The 16,737-nt window shown below is 48.2% G+C and overlaps 1 protein-coding gene across 1 annotated transcript in view; it reads right to left on the reverse strand.

Annotated features, from left to right (window-relative positions):
* Nucleotides 1–618: 618 nt before the first annotated feature.
* LOC144167558 (retinal homeobox protein Rx1-like) overlaps nt 619–16,737 on the reverse strand; it is a 52,535-nt gene continuing 36,416 nt past the window's right edge. Inside the window, exons 3-4 of the mRNA XM_077696787.1 lie at nt 3,271–3,578; nt 619–1,127 (exon numbers count right to left, since the gene is read on the reverse strand). Of these exons, the coding sequence (XP_077552913.1) occupies nt 947–1,127; nt 3,271–3,578 (489 nt within the window). The 3' untranslated portion in view covers nt 619–946. The remainder of the gene's footprint in view (nt 1,128–3,270; nt 3,579–16,737) is intronic.

The following is a 16,737-nucleotide window of genomic DNA, read 5'->3' on the forward strand; positions in this document are numbered from 1 at the left end:
ATGAAATCGCCTGCTGGGCTTCCTCATTGATCTACCTGGCACCTCTCGTGGGCACTATCAGATGTTCAGGTGAGTTGTGGTGAGGCGGGTTTAAGGCTGTTGGTAAAGCGTGCCTTTGAAACACGCGCTGCTTTTTATTTGCTTGTACACATTCCTTTTTTTACTCTAAAAGGTCTTGTTTATGCAATAACCCATACATAAAAACGCTATTTAAAATTTTCCTTCTCTGCGCATGAGCGTCTTAACGTGTCTAATTTAAGTGTTGGTTGTGCATTAAAATTTTGTGGGTTTTCTGCACTGCAATGCACCTCAAGGACCGATTCATGCGGTCAAAGGCGCAAAGAAATCAATGTCGAGGCCTGGCCAGCATACAATTTGACTCGAACTTTGTAGCCTCGTCTGTGACATGGTGGTGAGGTGTTGCGTAGCAAGATATCACAGCGCAGGTCCCATTTTTGAGTCAGTCTATACGTCTGTCAGGTTCTCTCTCTTAGACGCCGATATTGTTCTTTCAGATGCACTGCGCGAAAGAAGACCCACACAATCTTTTTCCAATTCGTATATATATTATATATATATATATATATATATATATATATATATATATATATATATATATATATATATATATATATATATATATATTTGTTTCCCGTATAGATTTAATAAATCCCACAAAGCTGTTGCTGTTGATACGTGAATCATTGCAGGCTTACTGAGTATTTCTTAATAATCCTGGTACTTTTGCTTTTTGAGTGGGTCGACGATTTTGTGAGTGGGTGTTGCTGTGTTTTGCGGGGAAGCGAATTCGTAGCCGTTACGACGGCCGCAACAAGGTGCATAAGCTCGTAGCGTTCTATTTACACTATCTCGTCTCTCGTGCGAATCCTGATTCCCGCCTCGATCGGACGGTCGGCCCTGCAAGGCCGTCCGGCCAGAGCCGACGTCACACACCCTTGCACAAGAGCTGCACGTGTTCGCGAGCCCGTAGCCTAAGTGTGACGATGCTCGAAGTGCGTCCCGAGCTAGCCGACTCTTCTTCACCGCCGTCTTCCTGTGGCTGCGGCTGCGGCTTCGGCTCGTTCGTCAGCGTCAGGTTCAACGGCGAGCTGCTCGGAGTTGCGATCCTGCGCGAAGCCAAAACGTCTTGGTCGTCAGGTTAGTCCCCACCTGCAACATTTGTAGTTCTTTTGCGTGTGGCATGAGAAAAAAGCACACGATCAAAGAGCAGACAGCATGCATTCAAACATTGCGTTGAACGTTAACTGCCTTCACTCATTAAGTTTCAAAGCACCCCATGCATGCACTGCCAAGTGCGTTGGATCTAAGCACGTCTACAAAGCGCGTATTATGTGCCGTCCAAGGGTGGTTAGTTTCTGGCCTTAAGTCTGTAACGCTCAGCTGACGGAATGATTATTAAAATACATAAATACTGACACTTTGGAAGTGAGAAAGCCGTTTGACAAAATAAATCTCCTGGGCTGCAACCCTAATACATTTAGTGGCCCGAAAGCGAAGATAGGCACCTTGACACGCAGGGCAGGCTCTATATTAGAGCATTTCATTTCTAATAATTTATAGGTGTTGAAATAGAACAGTTGATAAAAAATAGAATAAAAGAGTTGATTATCATTGCTGGAAGCACTACCGGGACACTGGTCGAATAGTTTTAATGTTCTTCTGCGTGTACATAGTTGACACCGCTGTATTGAAATGTCCGCTCCTTGTTCAGACAAAATAACCGTTTTCGATTACCCTACCTCAGCCTATTTTAATGTTTTTCTCCGAACTCAGTTTTCTTTGAGTCAGTAATGAAACTTTATCAAAAATATCTAGTCATCCTCGTACCCTCGTACCAAGCTGTTCGTGCAGTGTGTGTGTTTGTGTGTGGTCTGTGGTGTCCATTTCTCATAGCATCTGAACCTAATGGATATTAAGGGGCTAAAAATACACTCATGCAGTTTTTGATACGATGTTTGTGAACTTATTGAGTTTGGATACACTTGTAGTTATGGAAAAACAAACACGTCACTGCACTGCACGGCATTGAGGACAAGGGAGATGACGTCACTGGAGGCATACATTATGCCATAACTGAAAATTACATTACTTGCAATCATGATATCAGTGATGGAGTAACTTCCGGCCTTGATGTTGCGCCCTTTTGCGGCACCACATCTACCATTAAAGCTTAATCTTAAAGCTCCTGATTTCGAACAACCTGAGTTCTAGCAAGTGACCTTACAGCTTCATTAAGGTGGCCTTGATGTGCCCTCTGTATTTCCGAAACTTCGAGGTTGGAAGTGAAGAACACAACATGTCGTTTGGGACGTCTAGTATTGATAACCTTGGTTAGACATCTCTTTTACACCATCACCTGTTTCACCAGACGCTGGTGACGTTCCTTTAAGATTAGTTTCCCCTCAGAAGCTGACACCAGCGCCAGGTTCTTTTGTTCACGCCGAGGGGGCGAAGTTAGAGAATACGTTGCAAAGGAATTCAATAAGTTTTCGCTTGGCGATTTCATGTTCTAGAGGCAAATCAGTGGAGAAAGGCAGTATGATGACGTAAACCGGCCAATGACTCAAAGCTGGCTTTCCCACCAAATGAGTATCAATGTGGCGAAAACCACCATCTGTTCCACGCGACGCAACGAGTTCATAGTTGTAAAGGGTAGAGAGGGAAGCGTGCATTGTAATTTGCGCACCCCTGGTGATACATAAATCACACCAGGTAATCACGAATTCTTGGAAGCTTTGTATGAGCCCTCAGCATGTATCAAGGTCCCTCTCATTGAATCACAACTGCAGGAATGGTGCACTGCCTGAATCTATTCTTTTTCATCAATTTTGTTTATCTTATCCCTACAGCGAGTTATCGTCCTTCTTCTATCTCTCAATCTCTGTATGTATGTATGTACGTACGTATATATATATATATATATATATATATATATCAAATTATCAGATCAGGTAGGAATGGGAGGGTCTACATAAAGTGTAATGCCACAATAACGAGGTATTCTGCAATCGTAGAAACAAAGCAAAGGAGGAACGACTATCACGCAGTCAAATGTCAGCCATGCAAACTGAGATGGAAGATTTGACAGTGACTGAAACTCAACGAAACAAAAAATATCTAAGACAAGTCCGATATGCCCCTTCTCGGATAATTTGCCTGGTCGGGCATTCGGACTCCGCGGAGCGTTCCTTCCCGCCCGGTATGAAACGCAGTATAGGGAGGAGTGTTTAGAACGTTGCGCGCACGCACCCTTGCAGGTGAAAGGCCGCCGCTCCCGGAGGCGCACCGGGGTGGAAGTGGTGGTGGTAGTGGTGGGAAGGCTGCGTGGCGGCCGCCGCTGCCGCGGCCGCCGCCAGGAAGGGCGCGCCCGACAGGAGCGGCGGCGCCAGCCACGGATCGAGCGGGATGGTGGGTGGTGCACCCGGACAGGCCGCCGCCCCCAGCCCCACGCCGGGGCCAGGCGATCCCCCGCCGCCCGAGAGTCGGTGCTGCAGCGCGCTCTGAGATTCCATCTTCTCCTGGCGCCGCCACTTGGCGCGGCGGTTCTGGAACCACACCTGTGAGGGTAGGAGGGAACAGGAGGGGCGAAAGGGGGGCGCCCGGAGTACGCCCGTCAGTGTTGTGCTTGTGTCAACACGGTAGCACACTAGGCGTGCGTGCGAGTGTGTGTTATCGTTATTGAAGTAGTACAGAGACCGACTGCAGGTTTCTTTCCTGTATTTGCTCCTAATCAACGCGAAATACCTGCCGTTTTACGGGAAAGGCTGTTTGAAATGTCATTATCGCACTGTGTGCTCGTAGACAAAACGTGCTCTCTCTACGGCAGAGCTGATTTTTCAGCGGGAACAAACTTAAATGCAAAATTAATATTTGAAGACACGCCCCTGAGCCAACATTAAAGCTTGCGCAGATGTTCAAGCAAAGTAAACTTTTCCGACATGTCCCCCGTTCGTCTGTCCCTGCCGATAGGCATCCGCAGACGGAAGCCATGCAAGCGCCCACATTAGATCTCAGGCCGAAACTGGAATGAACCTTAGTTTCCAGTTCACCCTTTCACTGCTACTCTTCAGCCAACTCCGGCAACCACGCGCCTGCACCCCCCGCCACGCCCGAATATACTGGTGTTGCATCTTTGCTACTCCCGAGACATCTCGTGTAAAAAGAAATTGCTGTGGGCATGTCACATCATTTATTGGAAAGTAACGTGAGTGGGTAAATAGTGTCGGGTAAATTTTAGACAACAGATGGATAGTAGTAGTAATAGTAAGTATTGTTGAATAAGGCGGACGTAGCCTTGCATAGCTGCCGGCAATTGCTCCACCTAATCGTCCCCAATACCATATCAAATCTCTCAAAGTCATCACACCTCACTTAGTCCTAAAATAACAGACACGCAATGTCACCACACCTCACTTAGTCCTGTGGACTGCAAGAATCCGAGTAGGAGATGAGACACATCTCTTCGCACAATCCAGTGGTCCTTAGGAAAAATAATGTCCTCCGATGTAGCATGGGGCACTCCTAACTTCTGGAGATCACGAAAAAAGTTCGTCCGCTCAGGGTTGGTTTTGGAGCAGTTCATAATGAAGTGATCAATGTCACCAGTCACACTGCACGAGGGGCACAAAGGGGATGAAACAATGTTGATTTTATGTAGCCAAGCTGGTGCACGGGCTGAGTCTGTTCTTACTCGGTGGAGCAGACAGGCTTCGGCTCTTTTCAGGCCCTTCGTCACGACTGGTTGATGTACTGGTCGCCACAGCTGCCTAAAGTGCTCGCGAACGGTCTGTTTCTGTATGCGTTGGAAATCGCACCGCGTTTGCACCGTTCTTGTAGAAGATAAGGCGTCCTTGGCTAAGCTGTCAGCATGTTCGTTTCCTGCTACACCGACGTGCGACGGGATCCACTGGAATTGCACGGTGAAGCCTTCATGCTTAAGCCGCTTTAGTAGAACTAGGGATCGCTGACAGGTCTTTTCAACAGGTATACCCCGCTGCAACAGGTGAAGGGCTGACTTTGAATCGCTGAATATTGTGACTTTTTGCCTTTCAAACGATGACAGTTGGCGCAAGGCAGCTTCTATGGCAACACACTCACTCGCTGTAGATGAAACCAAAGGCGTCACCCTGGCAGCCCACGAAATATTCAAACTGGGTATGAAAAAAGCCGCCGCGCACACCCCACTTTTTGGGTCAACCGATCCATCAGTGTATATGTGCAGAGAGTCCCCGTATTCCCGTTCCAAATGCTCCAGCACCAGCGATCGTGCTTCAGCAATAGGTGTACAACGCTTCGAGCGCATATGAGGGATGGTCAATGCACAATCCACACTCTCGTGGGACCAAGGCGCGTCCGAAGTAGCCCTTTTCCCAGGCCATTTGGGGCACAGCACTCCAAGAGTGTTTGGTGTTGCATGAGCACGAGACTCTACCCTTAATCGTAGATGCCGCAGTAATGCTAAGCCAGCACTTGTTTCTCCAAGGCGCAGGACTTGCATAAGCAAACGTTGAGACGCCTGAAGAGGAAGGGGTGTTGACTGCGCCTCATGGAGGATCTTGTTGTTTCCAGCTGCTTGAGGGACATCAAGAGACAGCCTAAGCCCTTTCCTGTGTAAGGATTCAAACCGCTCGTATTATGTTTCTGAAGGCGATATGAGAGGCAGCTGACAAAGCATGCGGTTCAAGATCAAGGCTTCGTGCAACTTGACCATAGAGGCTGGGTGATTTCCCCACGTCACACCGGCAATTCTCCGCAGTACTATTTCCTGGTGTACGACGCCGGTCTGCGCGTCTCAGGATAGAACTGAATGGCATCCCCATCCGCCAAGCTACTCATGTTCGATTTCTAGGAATTGTTCTCGACCATAGGTTGAATTGGCGAAAGGCCGTCGACTCTATGGTTTCCTCTGTGGCGCCCAGACAACAGATGGAGCGCATTCCACGTCGCTTTATCTCTATATCTGCAACACGGTGGCGTTGGCCGGGGCGAGTTCGATGCGACCAAAGCGATAAAGGGGAGGCTCGCTATCTGCTTGTTAGGCTGTGTTCAGAGTATACCGACGCAAAAGCCATATTGTGGTCTATGCACGTAAAAAAACGGCATGTCACGCAGTTCGGTTGGCTGAGACGGGAAGTGACGTCATTCTTTAAAGTTATTACGACAGTTGCGGCAACAGCCTGAACCCGACTTTAGCAGCGGGATGCCTTTTTTAATGGGTGAAAAATATCCAATTTAAAATTTTTCTAAACACATGGGCACATTTATTAATAGGTAATTACCTTTGTAATAATTTAGTGTTGATTTTTGGTACTCTTGTTGGATAAGGTGATCCTGTAAAAAGTATTTACGTGTACTGTAGAGCATCGTACTTCACTACAAGCCTAAAATTTCACCGAATGAAACTGGAAGAAAAACCCGGCAGGGGGTGAAAATAAACTATAAGAAAAACTCTGAGTGAAAGGGTTAATATTGCAGGAAAGAGAAGTCACCCCAGAGGGAATGCAATCCTTAACATTATACTGTTACTTTATTTATTTTTAAGGGCAATACTGTTACTTCCCGCCCTCTCCCGGTATATCAAGCGCATGCTTCCGTTCCTTTAGAACACTGCTGCGGCGCCCATGTCAATAATCATTGTGTCTCTATCCATGCGCCAGTAACGAGCATGTCGCTGGCTTTTGCTGTTCATCATATGGTCCGCACACTGACATGTCAGAGCCGAAGCGACCTCACTCCGCCGGCTACAGACCAACTCCTACCCGCGCTGTACCCCCCTTCCACGATATCTATCCCACCCAATGTTATAATACCTCCCACTTTTTGCCCCCAGCCAAGCTCCCTGTACCACCTAGTCTGGGAATGCCAACAATGCCCATCCTTCACACCCGATCCCTGTCCCACGTACGAGCAGTGATTGGACCTGCTGTCCAGCGCGGACCTCTCGACCCAACGCATGCTGATAGAGAGGGCACGAGCAGACAGCAAGGAGCAGAGCATCCCGGAATAGCGGACGCCCCCCACCGGGCCAGTGGCCTCACCATCCTGTACCATTGAGCTCGAAATTAAAAAGGTTTGTTCTCTCTCTCCAAGCAATAGCGTAGATGCCCTAGGATTTTTTCTTTAATGGCAAACGCTATCCCTTGGGGTTCATGGGATTTTACATATTTTACATGGGTACAGCACATTATTTTTCAAAGGTTGACCTACACTCCCTTATTTACGCTGGCTGCTATGTAATGGAACTGTTCCCTGTCCTTCGTCAAGCTGATTCACAGCTTTTAGTCAGGGAACCGTCCAGAATTCATTCTGGAAATAAAATATTTGATTTGATTTGATTTGATTACTCACCGAACTGTCCAATATGTATACAATGGTCAATGGGGGCGGGGCTACGCCAGTGGGCTGGGCAACTTTAGCCTTTGACACCCTTTCGAATACTCATGTATGTTACGTATTTTATGCTAGGCCTATTTTATACTGTATTTTTTTTTTTGTAGTTGAAGACACAAGTTTTTCTCTTGACGAGCACGTAATCGGAATTTCCAAAGAGGTGGGTTAGAAAACAAGCCAATGGCGGTTTCTATGTGTTCGATTACCAGAAAAAAGGTCTGCTGAACGACTTTTCTTCTGCCATTATGCAGACCGAGAATATAGCTATGATCCCTTCAAAAGAACCCCTGGTCGCCACGTATTCAACAGGGCACAAAAATATCTCGTCCCCCGTCATTCGAAGAGACAGTTTCGCCGACTATACACGAAGAAGACACGCCGTAGAGTCACTTGCCGGCATTACTCGAATGCATTAGACCTAATTAATGTCGAGTGCGGCTAGTTTGACACAATGCAAGACCCCGCAACCAAAAGAACAAAAAGCACTTCAACATCTCTGACAGTGACCCAACCATCCTGTAGCTGCAAAACAGAAAGAAATTAAGAAGAAAGAAGAGTAAGGGGTAGAGGGGAATTTAGGGGAATTAGAAAAGGGTTTTAGTCGTCCAGGGAATAACGAATCTCGGCACGCCAGCCGGGAAGCGAGTGTCACGGTGTGATATCTCAGCGAGGGCGACAGTGACACGCATACCTGATGAGTCACGGTGGGTCGCCAACGCCTCCTCGCCCTCATTCATTCGTTCAGCCTCTCTTCAGAGGTTCCACACTCACGTATCCGCACCGAGGTGGCTAAAGCCAACACGACCCAGGTAAGAATGTCTGCCGATTAACCACCCTTACTTCTCAATATTTTATTTTTTTCCATCTGCGGAACTACTTGTGCCGTGTCATAATCGTTGTTAATTTTAGTCCATCCAGATATGAGTGTCCGGGCACCTTAAGCTTACATGCACTACGACAGGCATTTTCATCATGGTGTGGTGCTCGCTAAGCCTCTGTGTTTCGGTACCACACTCTCGCTCCCACGACTGCCGCAACGGGAACCTGTGCGGCACCTTCCAAAGTCGCCGGGTCACCGCGTCCCGCTGGTTATCCCAAGCACCCGCAGCAACACGTCTAATGCATGCGCCCGGGGCATTAATTTATGTGTATGCGCATCGCGCAGAGAGGGTTTTCGCAAAGTAAAATGGAGTAACGCATTAGAGCGTTTTATTAGGCCGTTTAGTTTCCGCCGAGATCCAACCTCAGAGGTTCCCGTATCAACCGGGGCAGCTGCAGCAGTCACGGTATCCATGCGACGACCCATGAGACCAGGGCTGTTGTTTTAGTTGTATTTTCTTAATTTTTCCTATCCTAGTTCGTGTATGCTTCTCACTTCTTTCCGAGTGCCCCCAGGGCAACGAGCGTTGGCCGCACTGTTTGCGTATGACACGGTCGCGGTTCAACACATCTGGGCGCGTAAACGTTTGGGTAGGGGGAGAACTCGTGGCGCCGATAATAGAGCTATGAATATGCTAACGACACCTCGAGTGTGTACGGCCGCGTTTTGTGACCGGAATGCATGATTGCCCCGTTCGCCTTTGTTGCCCGAACCACGCCTCTCACCCTCCGCAGTTAGAGACTGTATCGCTTGTGCGCTACCATCCACGGACCGTGCTCGGAGAGGGAACGATAAGTAACGGCCTGGGATGTAAGGAAAAGAAGGGGTATGGATGACATTTGTGGGGTGCTGTGAACGTTTTTTTTTATTGTTACAGGTGTTTGAAAGTGCTCTTCAGACACTCCTAATACAGAAGCAATGAAAATATATACAACCCACCTGGCTGCTTTTACGGAAATCCAGCCTTGAATTATGCGCGGTACATTTATTTGAAGCGTCCAGTGTTATTGAATCGCTTGAAGTGTACTCTTCGTAATACCAAAAGCTCTCTCTGGTTGGTCCCAACTAGTGTCGCTAGATAAGATTACACTAGTACCAACTTAAATTTGAATTGGTCACCGACTTATCTCGGCGGTGACTCAGTTCTGAAGGAGTCGTGCTGATGACCCCGACGCCGCGGGATCTATATGGTGGCTGAGGCAAAAAACGAAAACGCTAGTGTACGCGATTTCAACGCACGTCGAATAGTCCCAATTGACTCCAGTTTATTCTCTAGTCCTCTGCCCCATAAAACCGCATAGCCGCCGGAAACAACTTTGGCACGTCGAGACCAAATTTGAACTCATCCGCTCCCGTTAAAACAAAACAGACAAAACCAGACGAGACGCTCTTCAAGAAAGCTTGGGAAATGTAAAGCGAACAGGCTGGCTGTTACACGCAGACAGCCTCATTTTATGTTCAACGAAATTCGCCTAGGGGATGGCGAATCCCCCCGAATCCCATTGCATTCGTCATCAGCGACGACTGAAAATAACGCCATATCGGCTTCATTATGGCTTGTTGCTTGTTTTTGGCTTCTACGTAGTCGTTTCTGGATGGCGGTGGTGACGTCCTCCCAGAGTTGCTTAAGGAGCACGTCTGATAGCCACAGCTGCTCCGGACGGCTAGCACCCATAGAAAATCACTCAGTGAGTGTAACGTTATCGTGTTACTATTTCAGGGAGTGTGTGCGATCTCATCAGTGAAACTGGCGTAAGTCTAAATGGACTTCCAAGTGTGAGCAAGGCAATGCAGATTCGGTGTTGCGTCAGTGCGTTAAACCGTGGAGGCGTCGCTTCCCGTCGCCTCTGCCGCACACGCTTCCTGAGAACCTCTTTTCCAAACGCAAAGCTGGCTCTTCCTCCAATAACGTGGTTAGTGGCGCTGTAAATGGCGGGAGCACATTCTTCAAACTTTGTCGAGCTTGTTCCCCATGGACAGCGGCCGTCTGTCCACTTCTCCGGCTACGTGAAAAGATGGGTTTATCGGCGTTGTGACCACAACGATCGTGCAAGCTAGCGACCGTCTAAAAATAGCCGCGCTGCAAAAACAACGCAACATTGTCCATCGTTCGATATTTGCGCTCTGAGCCGGAGTTGGGTTGCATGGTTTGGTTACATGGGTCCTCTGCAGTAGCGGTCCCAGGGATTGGTTTTAGGGGGGGGGGGGGGGGGGAATTTTTTTTTTTTTTTTTTTTGGGGGGGGGGGGCGATTTTTTTTGTGTGTGTGGGGTGAATAGGAACCGCTCCCCTCCTTGCGCCAGTTCTGCGGAGGAGATAACCATGCCGGCGTGTGCGCGTATGTGGTGTAACCCGCTTGCGCACAAATCACTAAGCGACACAGTGGTTTTTGACTCCCCGTAGGCGGTGCTACGGCTGACTCGAGCCCGCATTTTTGACGGTCGCCACACGTTTGCGACCTCACACAAGTGGGATTTAACCTCGCGCAAGTGGAATGCTTCGAAAAAAACAAAAAAATAAGAAGCTGATGACCTTTTTGGGGAGGGCGATCGCCCCCTTCGCCCCCCCCCCCCCCCCCCCCCCTTGGGACCGCCACTGGTCCTCTGCCACCTGATGATCTTTTTAGAGTTGGAATGAACCGAAACACTTTCAACCTGGAAGTCCAACTATCTATCCTAACACCAACGCATGCCTGACATATCCACGGTGTGTCCTGATTCAGCGGCACCCGCCGCGGTGGCTCAGTGGCTAAGGTGTTGCGCTGCTGAGCACGAGGTCGCGGGTTCGATTCCCGGCCGCGGCGGCCGCTTTTCTGATGGAGGCGAAAAGCAAAAACGCCCGTGTGCACGAGATTTCGGCGCACGTTAAAGATCCCCAGGTGGTCAAAATTAATCCGGAGCCCTCCACTACGGCGCGCCTCATCGCTTGCGTTGCGTCGGCGCGTTAAACCCTACAATCAATCAAATCAATCTGATTCAGCAGCTATCCTACTAAAAAAGGTCCACGCGTCTGAAATTGTCGAGTATGCCCTACATAGTGAGAAGGAAAACATAGCCATTTCGGGGGTAAACTACGCAAGCGTCACGCCCACCCTCATTTTTCGGAGACCCATATACAAGAGATAGTCAAACATAAAAAGAGGTAAGAAAAGGCTGTCCAGTATGTATGGGCGTATAGCGTTGACTGCGTGGGAAGCAGCCAACCGTAAAATGAATCTGTCGCGAATTGTTTGTTATGTTCCCCTTTTGTTTTCTTGTTATCCTTTTTTGTCTTTGTGGACGAGGGCGCACTGAGGAAACTCGTCAGTGGGCGGCTGTCGTGAGAACGCGGCCCCGCCAGCAGCCTCGCGGGGCGGAGAAACACCTCCTAGACGCAGGCAAAGCCTACTTGCAAAGTTTTCACTCATAGGCCATACCAAGCTGGCGCGTGTGGCTAACGGTACATGAAGCGCTAGAACACATCCGATGAAAAGAAAAAATAAGGCATGTCTCACCAATGGCGCGATGTTGATAAGACGGTGCCCTTCATGTGTGTGGGCTTCTTATTGAGGTGACGTTTGAGGAGGGGGATTTGGGGGAAGGCGGGGGGGGGGGGGGGGCGAGTTCACCAGTACCCCAGCTGGCCGTCAGGCGTCGCCAGCTCTAGAAAGAGCGGGTGTGTATCTATGCGTTCGCGCAGAGAGAAAGAGGGGCGAGACCAAGGGCGTGAGGGGTTCCTTTCCGCTTTATTTGGGGAAAATAGGCGAGTCTAATTAACGCTGCCGCCTCGCGGGAGCGCAGCCCCATTTTCACTCCAGGGGTTATACTGCGGGACGTGCGAGAGGCGAATTGGGGATCAACCGAGTGAAAAAGTGGGTTCTACCAGAGTTAATTGCGATCGTCCGACGGACTTCTCCCCACCACCCACTTCTTCCACACCTTCACGTTTTTTTTGTAGGGAAACGGCAGCTTCGTAAGCCACGAAGACTGACGAGGTAGCGGCAGGGGTGGTGGCGGCCTCCGTCCAAGCGCACGTGGTAGCCCACGAGTCCAATTAAAAGGTGGCCGTGTGTTTCGGCAAGCAGTTTCGCGGTAAACGCGCACGTGGGGGGCGCTAATTTGCAGGGCCCGCTCATTTCATCGTTACACCTCTTGACCCGTGATCGCGCCACAATTTTCGTGGGGCAGTTTACGCAGCGCCTATTTTAATGAGAGGACACGACAAACAAAAAGGAGAAGGCTAGAGAGAAAAAAACGGTGTTTTGGTCCGCAAATGTGACGAGGCCTGTTTGTACCTCCCGCTTCGCAGGCTAAAAAAAATCGCAAATGAGAGGCGAAGTTTTCTGTGCTTGGGACGATAATTACGAAAATGTACCACACATACGACCTAACATGGCTCCGTGTTTCTAAGTGCATGGTAAAGCACAATAGTTGTTACCTTGCGGGCGAATTAGATTATAGTCGTGAACAGATTAAACACCTTGCTGCGGGCGCTCAAATTAAGAATCTATTTTCACCAGATAAGATGTAAATTTTGTTCACTAAGACGTATAGGTTAAACCTATGAAGCTAAATGAGAAGCGTACAAAACTATTGTAAGGCCTCAGAATCCGTTGCTGTGATATTGGAGTAACATTGCCGATATCAAATAAAATGGAGCGCATTTAGAGGCTGGCAGTGTGAATTATTCTTGCATCGTATGACAGGAAAGCGTGAATGACTGCCCCGCTCACTGAGGTTATCCTTTCTAAACTCGTACCTGGTCGGGAACTCCAACAACAAAAACATTGCAGGAACTCGCAAGTGAGAACTGTCGGATAAATGCGTAAGCCACTTTCCTATTCACGAATGCGCCAAGCCTTTCTAAAGTCGGCTTCACTACGCACATAGTGCATTTGTAGGAATACTTTTTTATGAGCCATATAAGCGGTCTGACACCGAAGAGAGCCCTAGAGCCTTCCAATAAATACCTTCGTACAACTCCTTCTACATGCCTGGCCCATTTAGGTTTGGCTTCCCTACTGTAGACAAATTTAATGCTATGGAGACACTCTTAACAACCACATAAAATGATCAAACTAGTAAGGGCCTAGTACCTGGGATTATACCCGTTCAAAGACGCTACGTATCACTACAAAGCTCAACCCACCAGCCCTTTCAAATTCGGCTTCACAACTCTACACAAATGCATAGCTAGAAAGACATCTTTAGGGACAACATAACTGCGCGTAAGAGAATTCGACAGCCCTAGGGCCTTATACTAAGTACCTCCATAAAGTTTTATGTATCCCTATAAAAGAACTTTACGATTGCGGTACTAATATCCCGTACGTGTGTTTTTCTTTGTTTGTTTCGTTTTTTTTTTCTCCCTCCCTTTTCCTAGACTTTTTTTGAACACTCCCAATTCCTATTGTATTTTCCAATCCGACCTGTACACCGATCTTGTAAGTGTTCTTTTTTTGGCACGACAAACTCGTGTCGCCAGGTGCTGTAGAATGTAGGGACAGTTGCCTCGCCAAGCTACCATGTCGTGCAGCTTTTTGTGACTGCGCCCTCCTTGTATGCTCAAGGAAAATAAAGTTTGATTTTATTTGATTTGAAATACTGTACAGTGCCCTAAGCTCTTCTAAAGCAGGCTTACTTACTGCACCAAAGTACATTGCTTATAAAAGTTGAAAGAAGAGGACAGGAAGTCTTCCAACCCAACCATCTCAGCGGCACACTACTGCACATGTAAGCCCTGGCTGATATGGCAATAAGCACACATGAATGGTCCCATATGTTGAACTGTAATTCTTTCCTGCGTATAGGTTTAGACTGACATATTTAGAACTAAAACATTATAACACCCGTCCGTTTAAGGACGACGATGGTTAAAATGCGAGGCTATCTTGCTCGCGATCCACATGGCAACGTGCTAAAGTCAAAACAAGAATTAACATAGGGTAATAATCACTCAGGGTAGCACTTAATCGCTTAGTTTAATGGATACACTATTAACTGTATTGCCTTTATTGATTCGGTAATTTTTATCATTTACACGTTCCCACTTGCATCGACGGCTTTACACTTGCACAGTATGGAACGCTGTAGTAGATGGTTAGGGGTTCTGCCATCGTGACGCGACACAGCTCGTTTGCAAACGTCAGATCTATGCAGGAACGGTTCCGTTCATTGACGGAACCATGCTATATGGACATTGTAGGCCTTTGCTCCCCGTTGTTCAATTGTGTGTGTGTGTGTGTATGATATGATTGACGTATCTCGTGGAACCCACTGCTCCCAGATCTTTGCTGTGCACCGGACGCCATCAGTAAAGCATTGAAAACTTCGCTTTAATAACTAAAGAAGTTCTCAACGAAATGCAGTCACCATTTAGGAAAATACATGTGTTACCGGCGTGTACACAAAATATAATTTATTTTCATTGGGCCATGTAAATGTTATCTGTTAGTGTATTCTCCCAGGCTCATGTGGTGGCTCGAAACTAAGAAAAGGCTTTCGTCGCGCATGACTGGTTTCAGGCAACGCTTGTGCGCGCAAGACAGAGTCCTCGACGTTTTTTTGTTTTTTTTTCTACGTTTCTTAAGCCTACGACAATGTCTTACAAAGCTACATCATTACAAAGCTACAAGAAATAGGAGTAATGGGAAATCTCCGTTTTGTGGACGCATTCATTACGGGTTGATCCATGCAGGTGCGGTCGGGGAACATTCTAAGTACCACAAAAAGTGTATCTTGAGCTGTGCCTCAGGGAAGTGCTTTGTCCTCTATAATCTTCAATGCGGCCACGGCCGGCCTTCCTGGGCCACTAAAACAGGGTTGCAAGTCAGTGAATTTATCAATATACGCACCCAAGATGTGCATCTGTATCTTGGGGTATCAGCATGAACAGTTGGCTGTGATTGCTCAAGGAGTCGTCCATCCGGTAGAAGCCTATCTTTGGTCGGTGGGACTAACTGTATCCGCGAAAAAATCTTGTTTTATTTTGTTCCCTCGAAGGAAACGGGAAGCTTCGCACCTGAAGCTCACATTACGTGGCTTGACAATCCGGTAAGCTAATCGCGTTGAGTTTCTCGGCATCACCATCGACTATAAGCTATTCTGGAGGCAGACCCTGGAATCTCTCATCCCGTCTTTGGAACCCCGTTTAAATGTGCTTCGATGAATTGCTGCAGCTTATTAGCAAGTCACCCGTAATCTGTGCTTTGGATACATTCGGCGCTCACCTTGAGCCGGGCTCTTTACTAACTACCTGTATTTTTCCCTCGCAGTCCAAGTATGCTCGTCTGGAAGCTCTTCAGCGAAAAAGAAAGAAGATATCTCTCGGAGTTCACCTAAGCGGCGGCAAATAAAAGGGTCCTTTACGAGTCCCAGTTTCCACAGCTACGCTGTATAGCGTTACGGCGGCTGATCTTATAGCTCGTCCAGCTGGGAGAGTCCCATGCCGGAAAGGCGTTGCTCAGGCGTCTTCGAATAAGGGAGTAATCTCTGATTCACGCGGCATTGAACCTTCTGAGCGTTATCTACCCACAATGGTAGAAGAATCAACATAATTTGGAACCCCCGCGGTCTTTCGAGAGTTTCGAGTGCCGGCTCGCAATCTAGGGCATTCGCTCGAAGAGACTTACCGCAGTGGCCGAAGGGAAGGTTTTGGTACTTGAACACTTGGACCGGATGTAGGGAGACTGTGTTCGCATGTTTACGGACGGCTCTGTCGACAGAGGATTAAAGACCAGCGCAGCGGCCTTTGTGATTCCCGGCATGAAGGTTTTTTGGACAGCTCGCATTGATCGTATGATGTCATCCACAATGGCGGCCGTGAAAAAATTAAATCGCTTCGCGTGTAGAGTGCGGAAATTCTAAGGGACTACAAGTCAGCCCTACAACTTCTGCAACATGGAGTTCCCGCACACAGAGCTTGCAAACGCTCTTTGCGTCTCGTTCCGCAGCTAAAAGAAAACGGCCTTAGCGTTCGCTTCCAGTGGCTCCCTTCACACGTAGGAGGGCTATGCAACGAAGGAGCAGACAAGATTTCCCGTGGAGCGATATCGCAGACTCGTTTTTAACAGCGGAGCTGTTCTAGCGATTGCCTTGACGACGGTAGCTGCTGGTATCGTGTCACGCTCCCTCCGGAGCAGACTTCTCCACCCCGCGAAAACCGCTTCCCAGTATATTAACACGAAAGTGTTTTATTCCTGGATACTCCACGATTTCATGACGTCGTATCCGTCACAGATATGACGCCAGTAAAACAAAGCAAGCGGCCTGTAAAGGGTGCACCCCTGCACATTGAGTACGTTATACTTCGGGTTGTTCATTTTCGAGTTTTATATTTTAACACGAAAGTGTTTTATGCCGGGGTACACCAAGATTTCACTGACGCCGTATAACGCCAGTACACCTTTGCCGAAGCGACCCGCCAGCAGGACGTCGCTCCCCAAGCCCACCAACAAGACAGCCGCCGACC

The sequence above is a fragment of the Haemaphysalis longicornis genome, unplaced genomic scaffold (assembly GCF_048455015.1).
Source record: "Haemaphysalis longicornis isolate Haplotype H1 unplaced genomic scaffold, Haemaphysalis longicornis Haplotype H1 scaffold_2, whole genome shotgun sequence".
Classification (NCBI taxonomy): Eukaryota; Metazoa; Arthropoda; class Arachnida; order Ixodida; family Ixodidae; genus Haemaphysalis; species Haemaphysalis longicornis.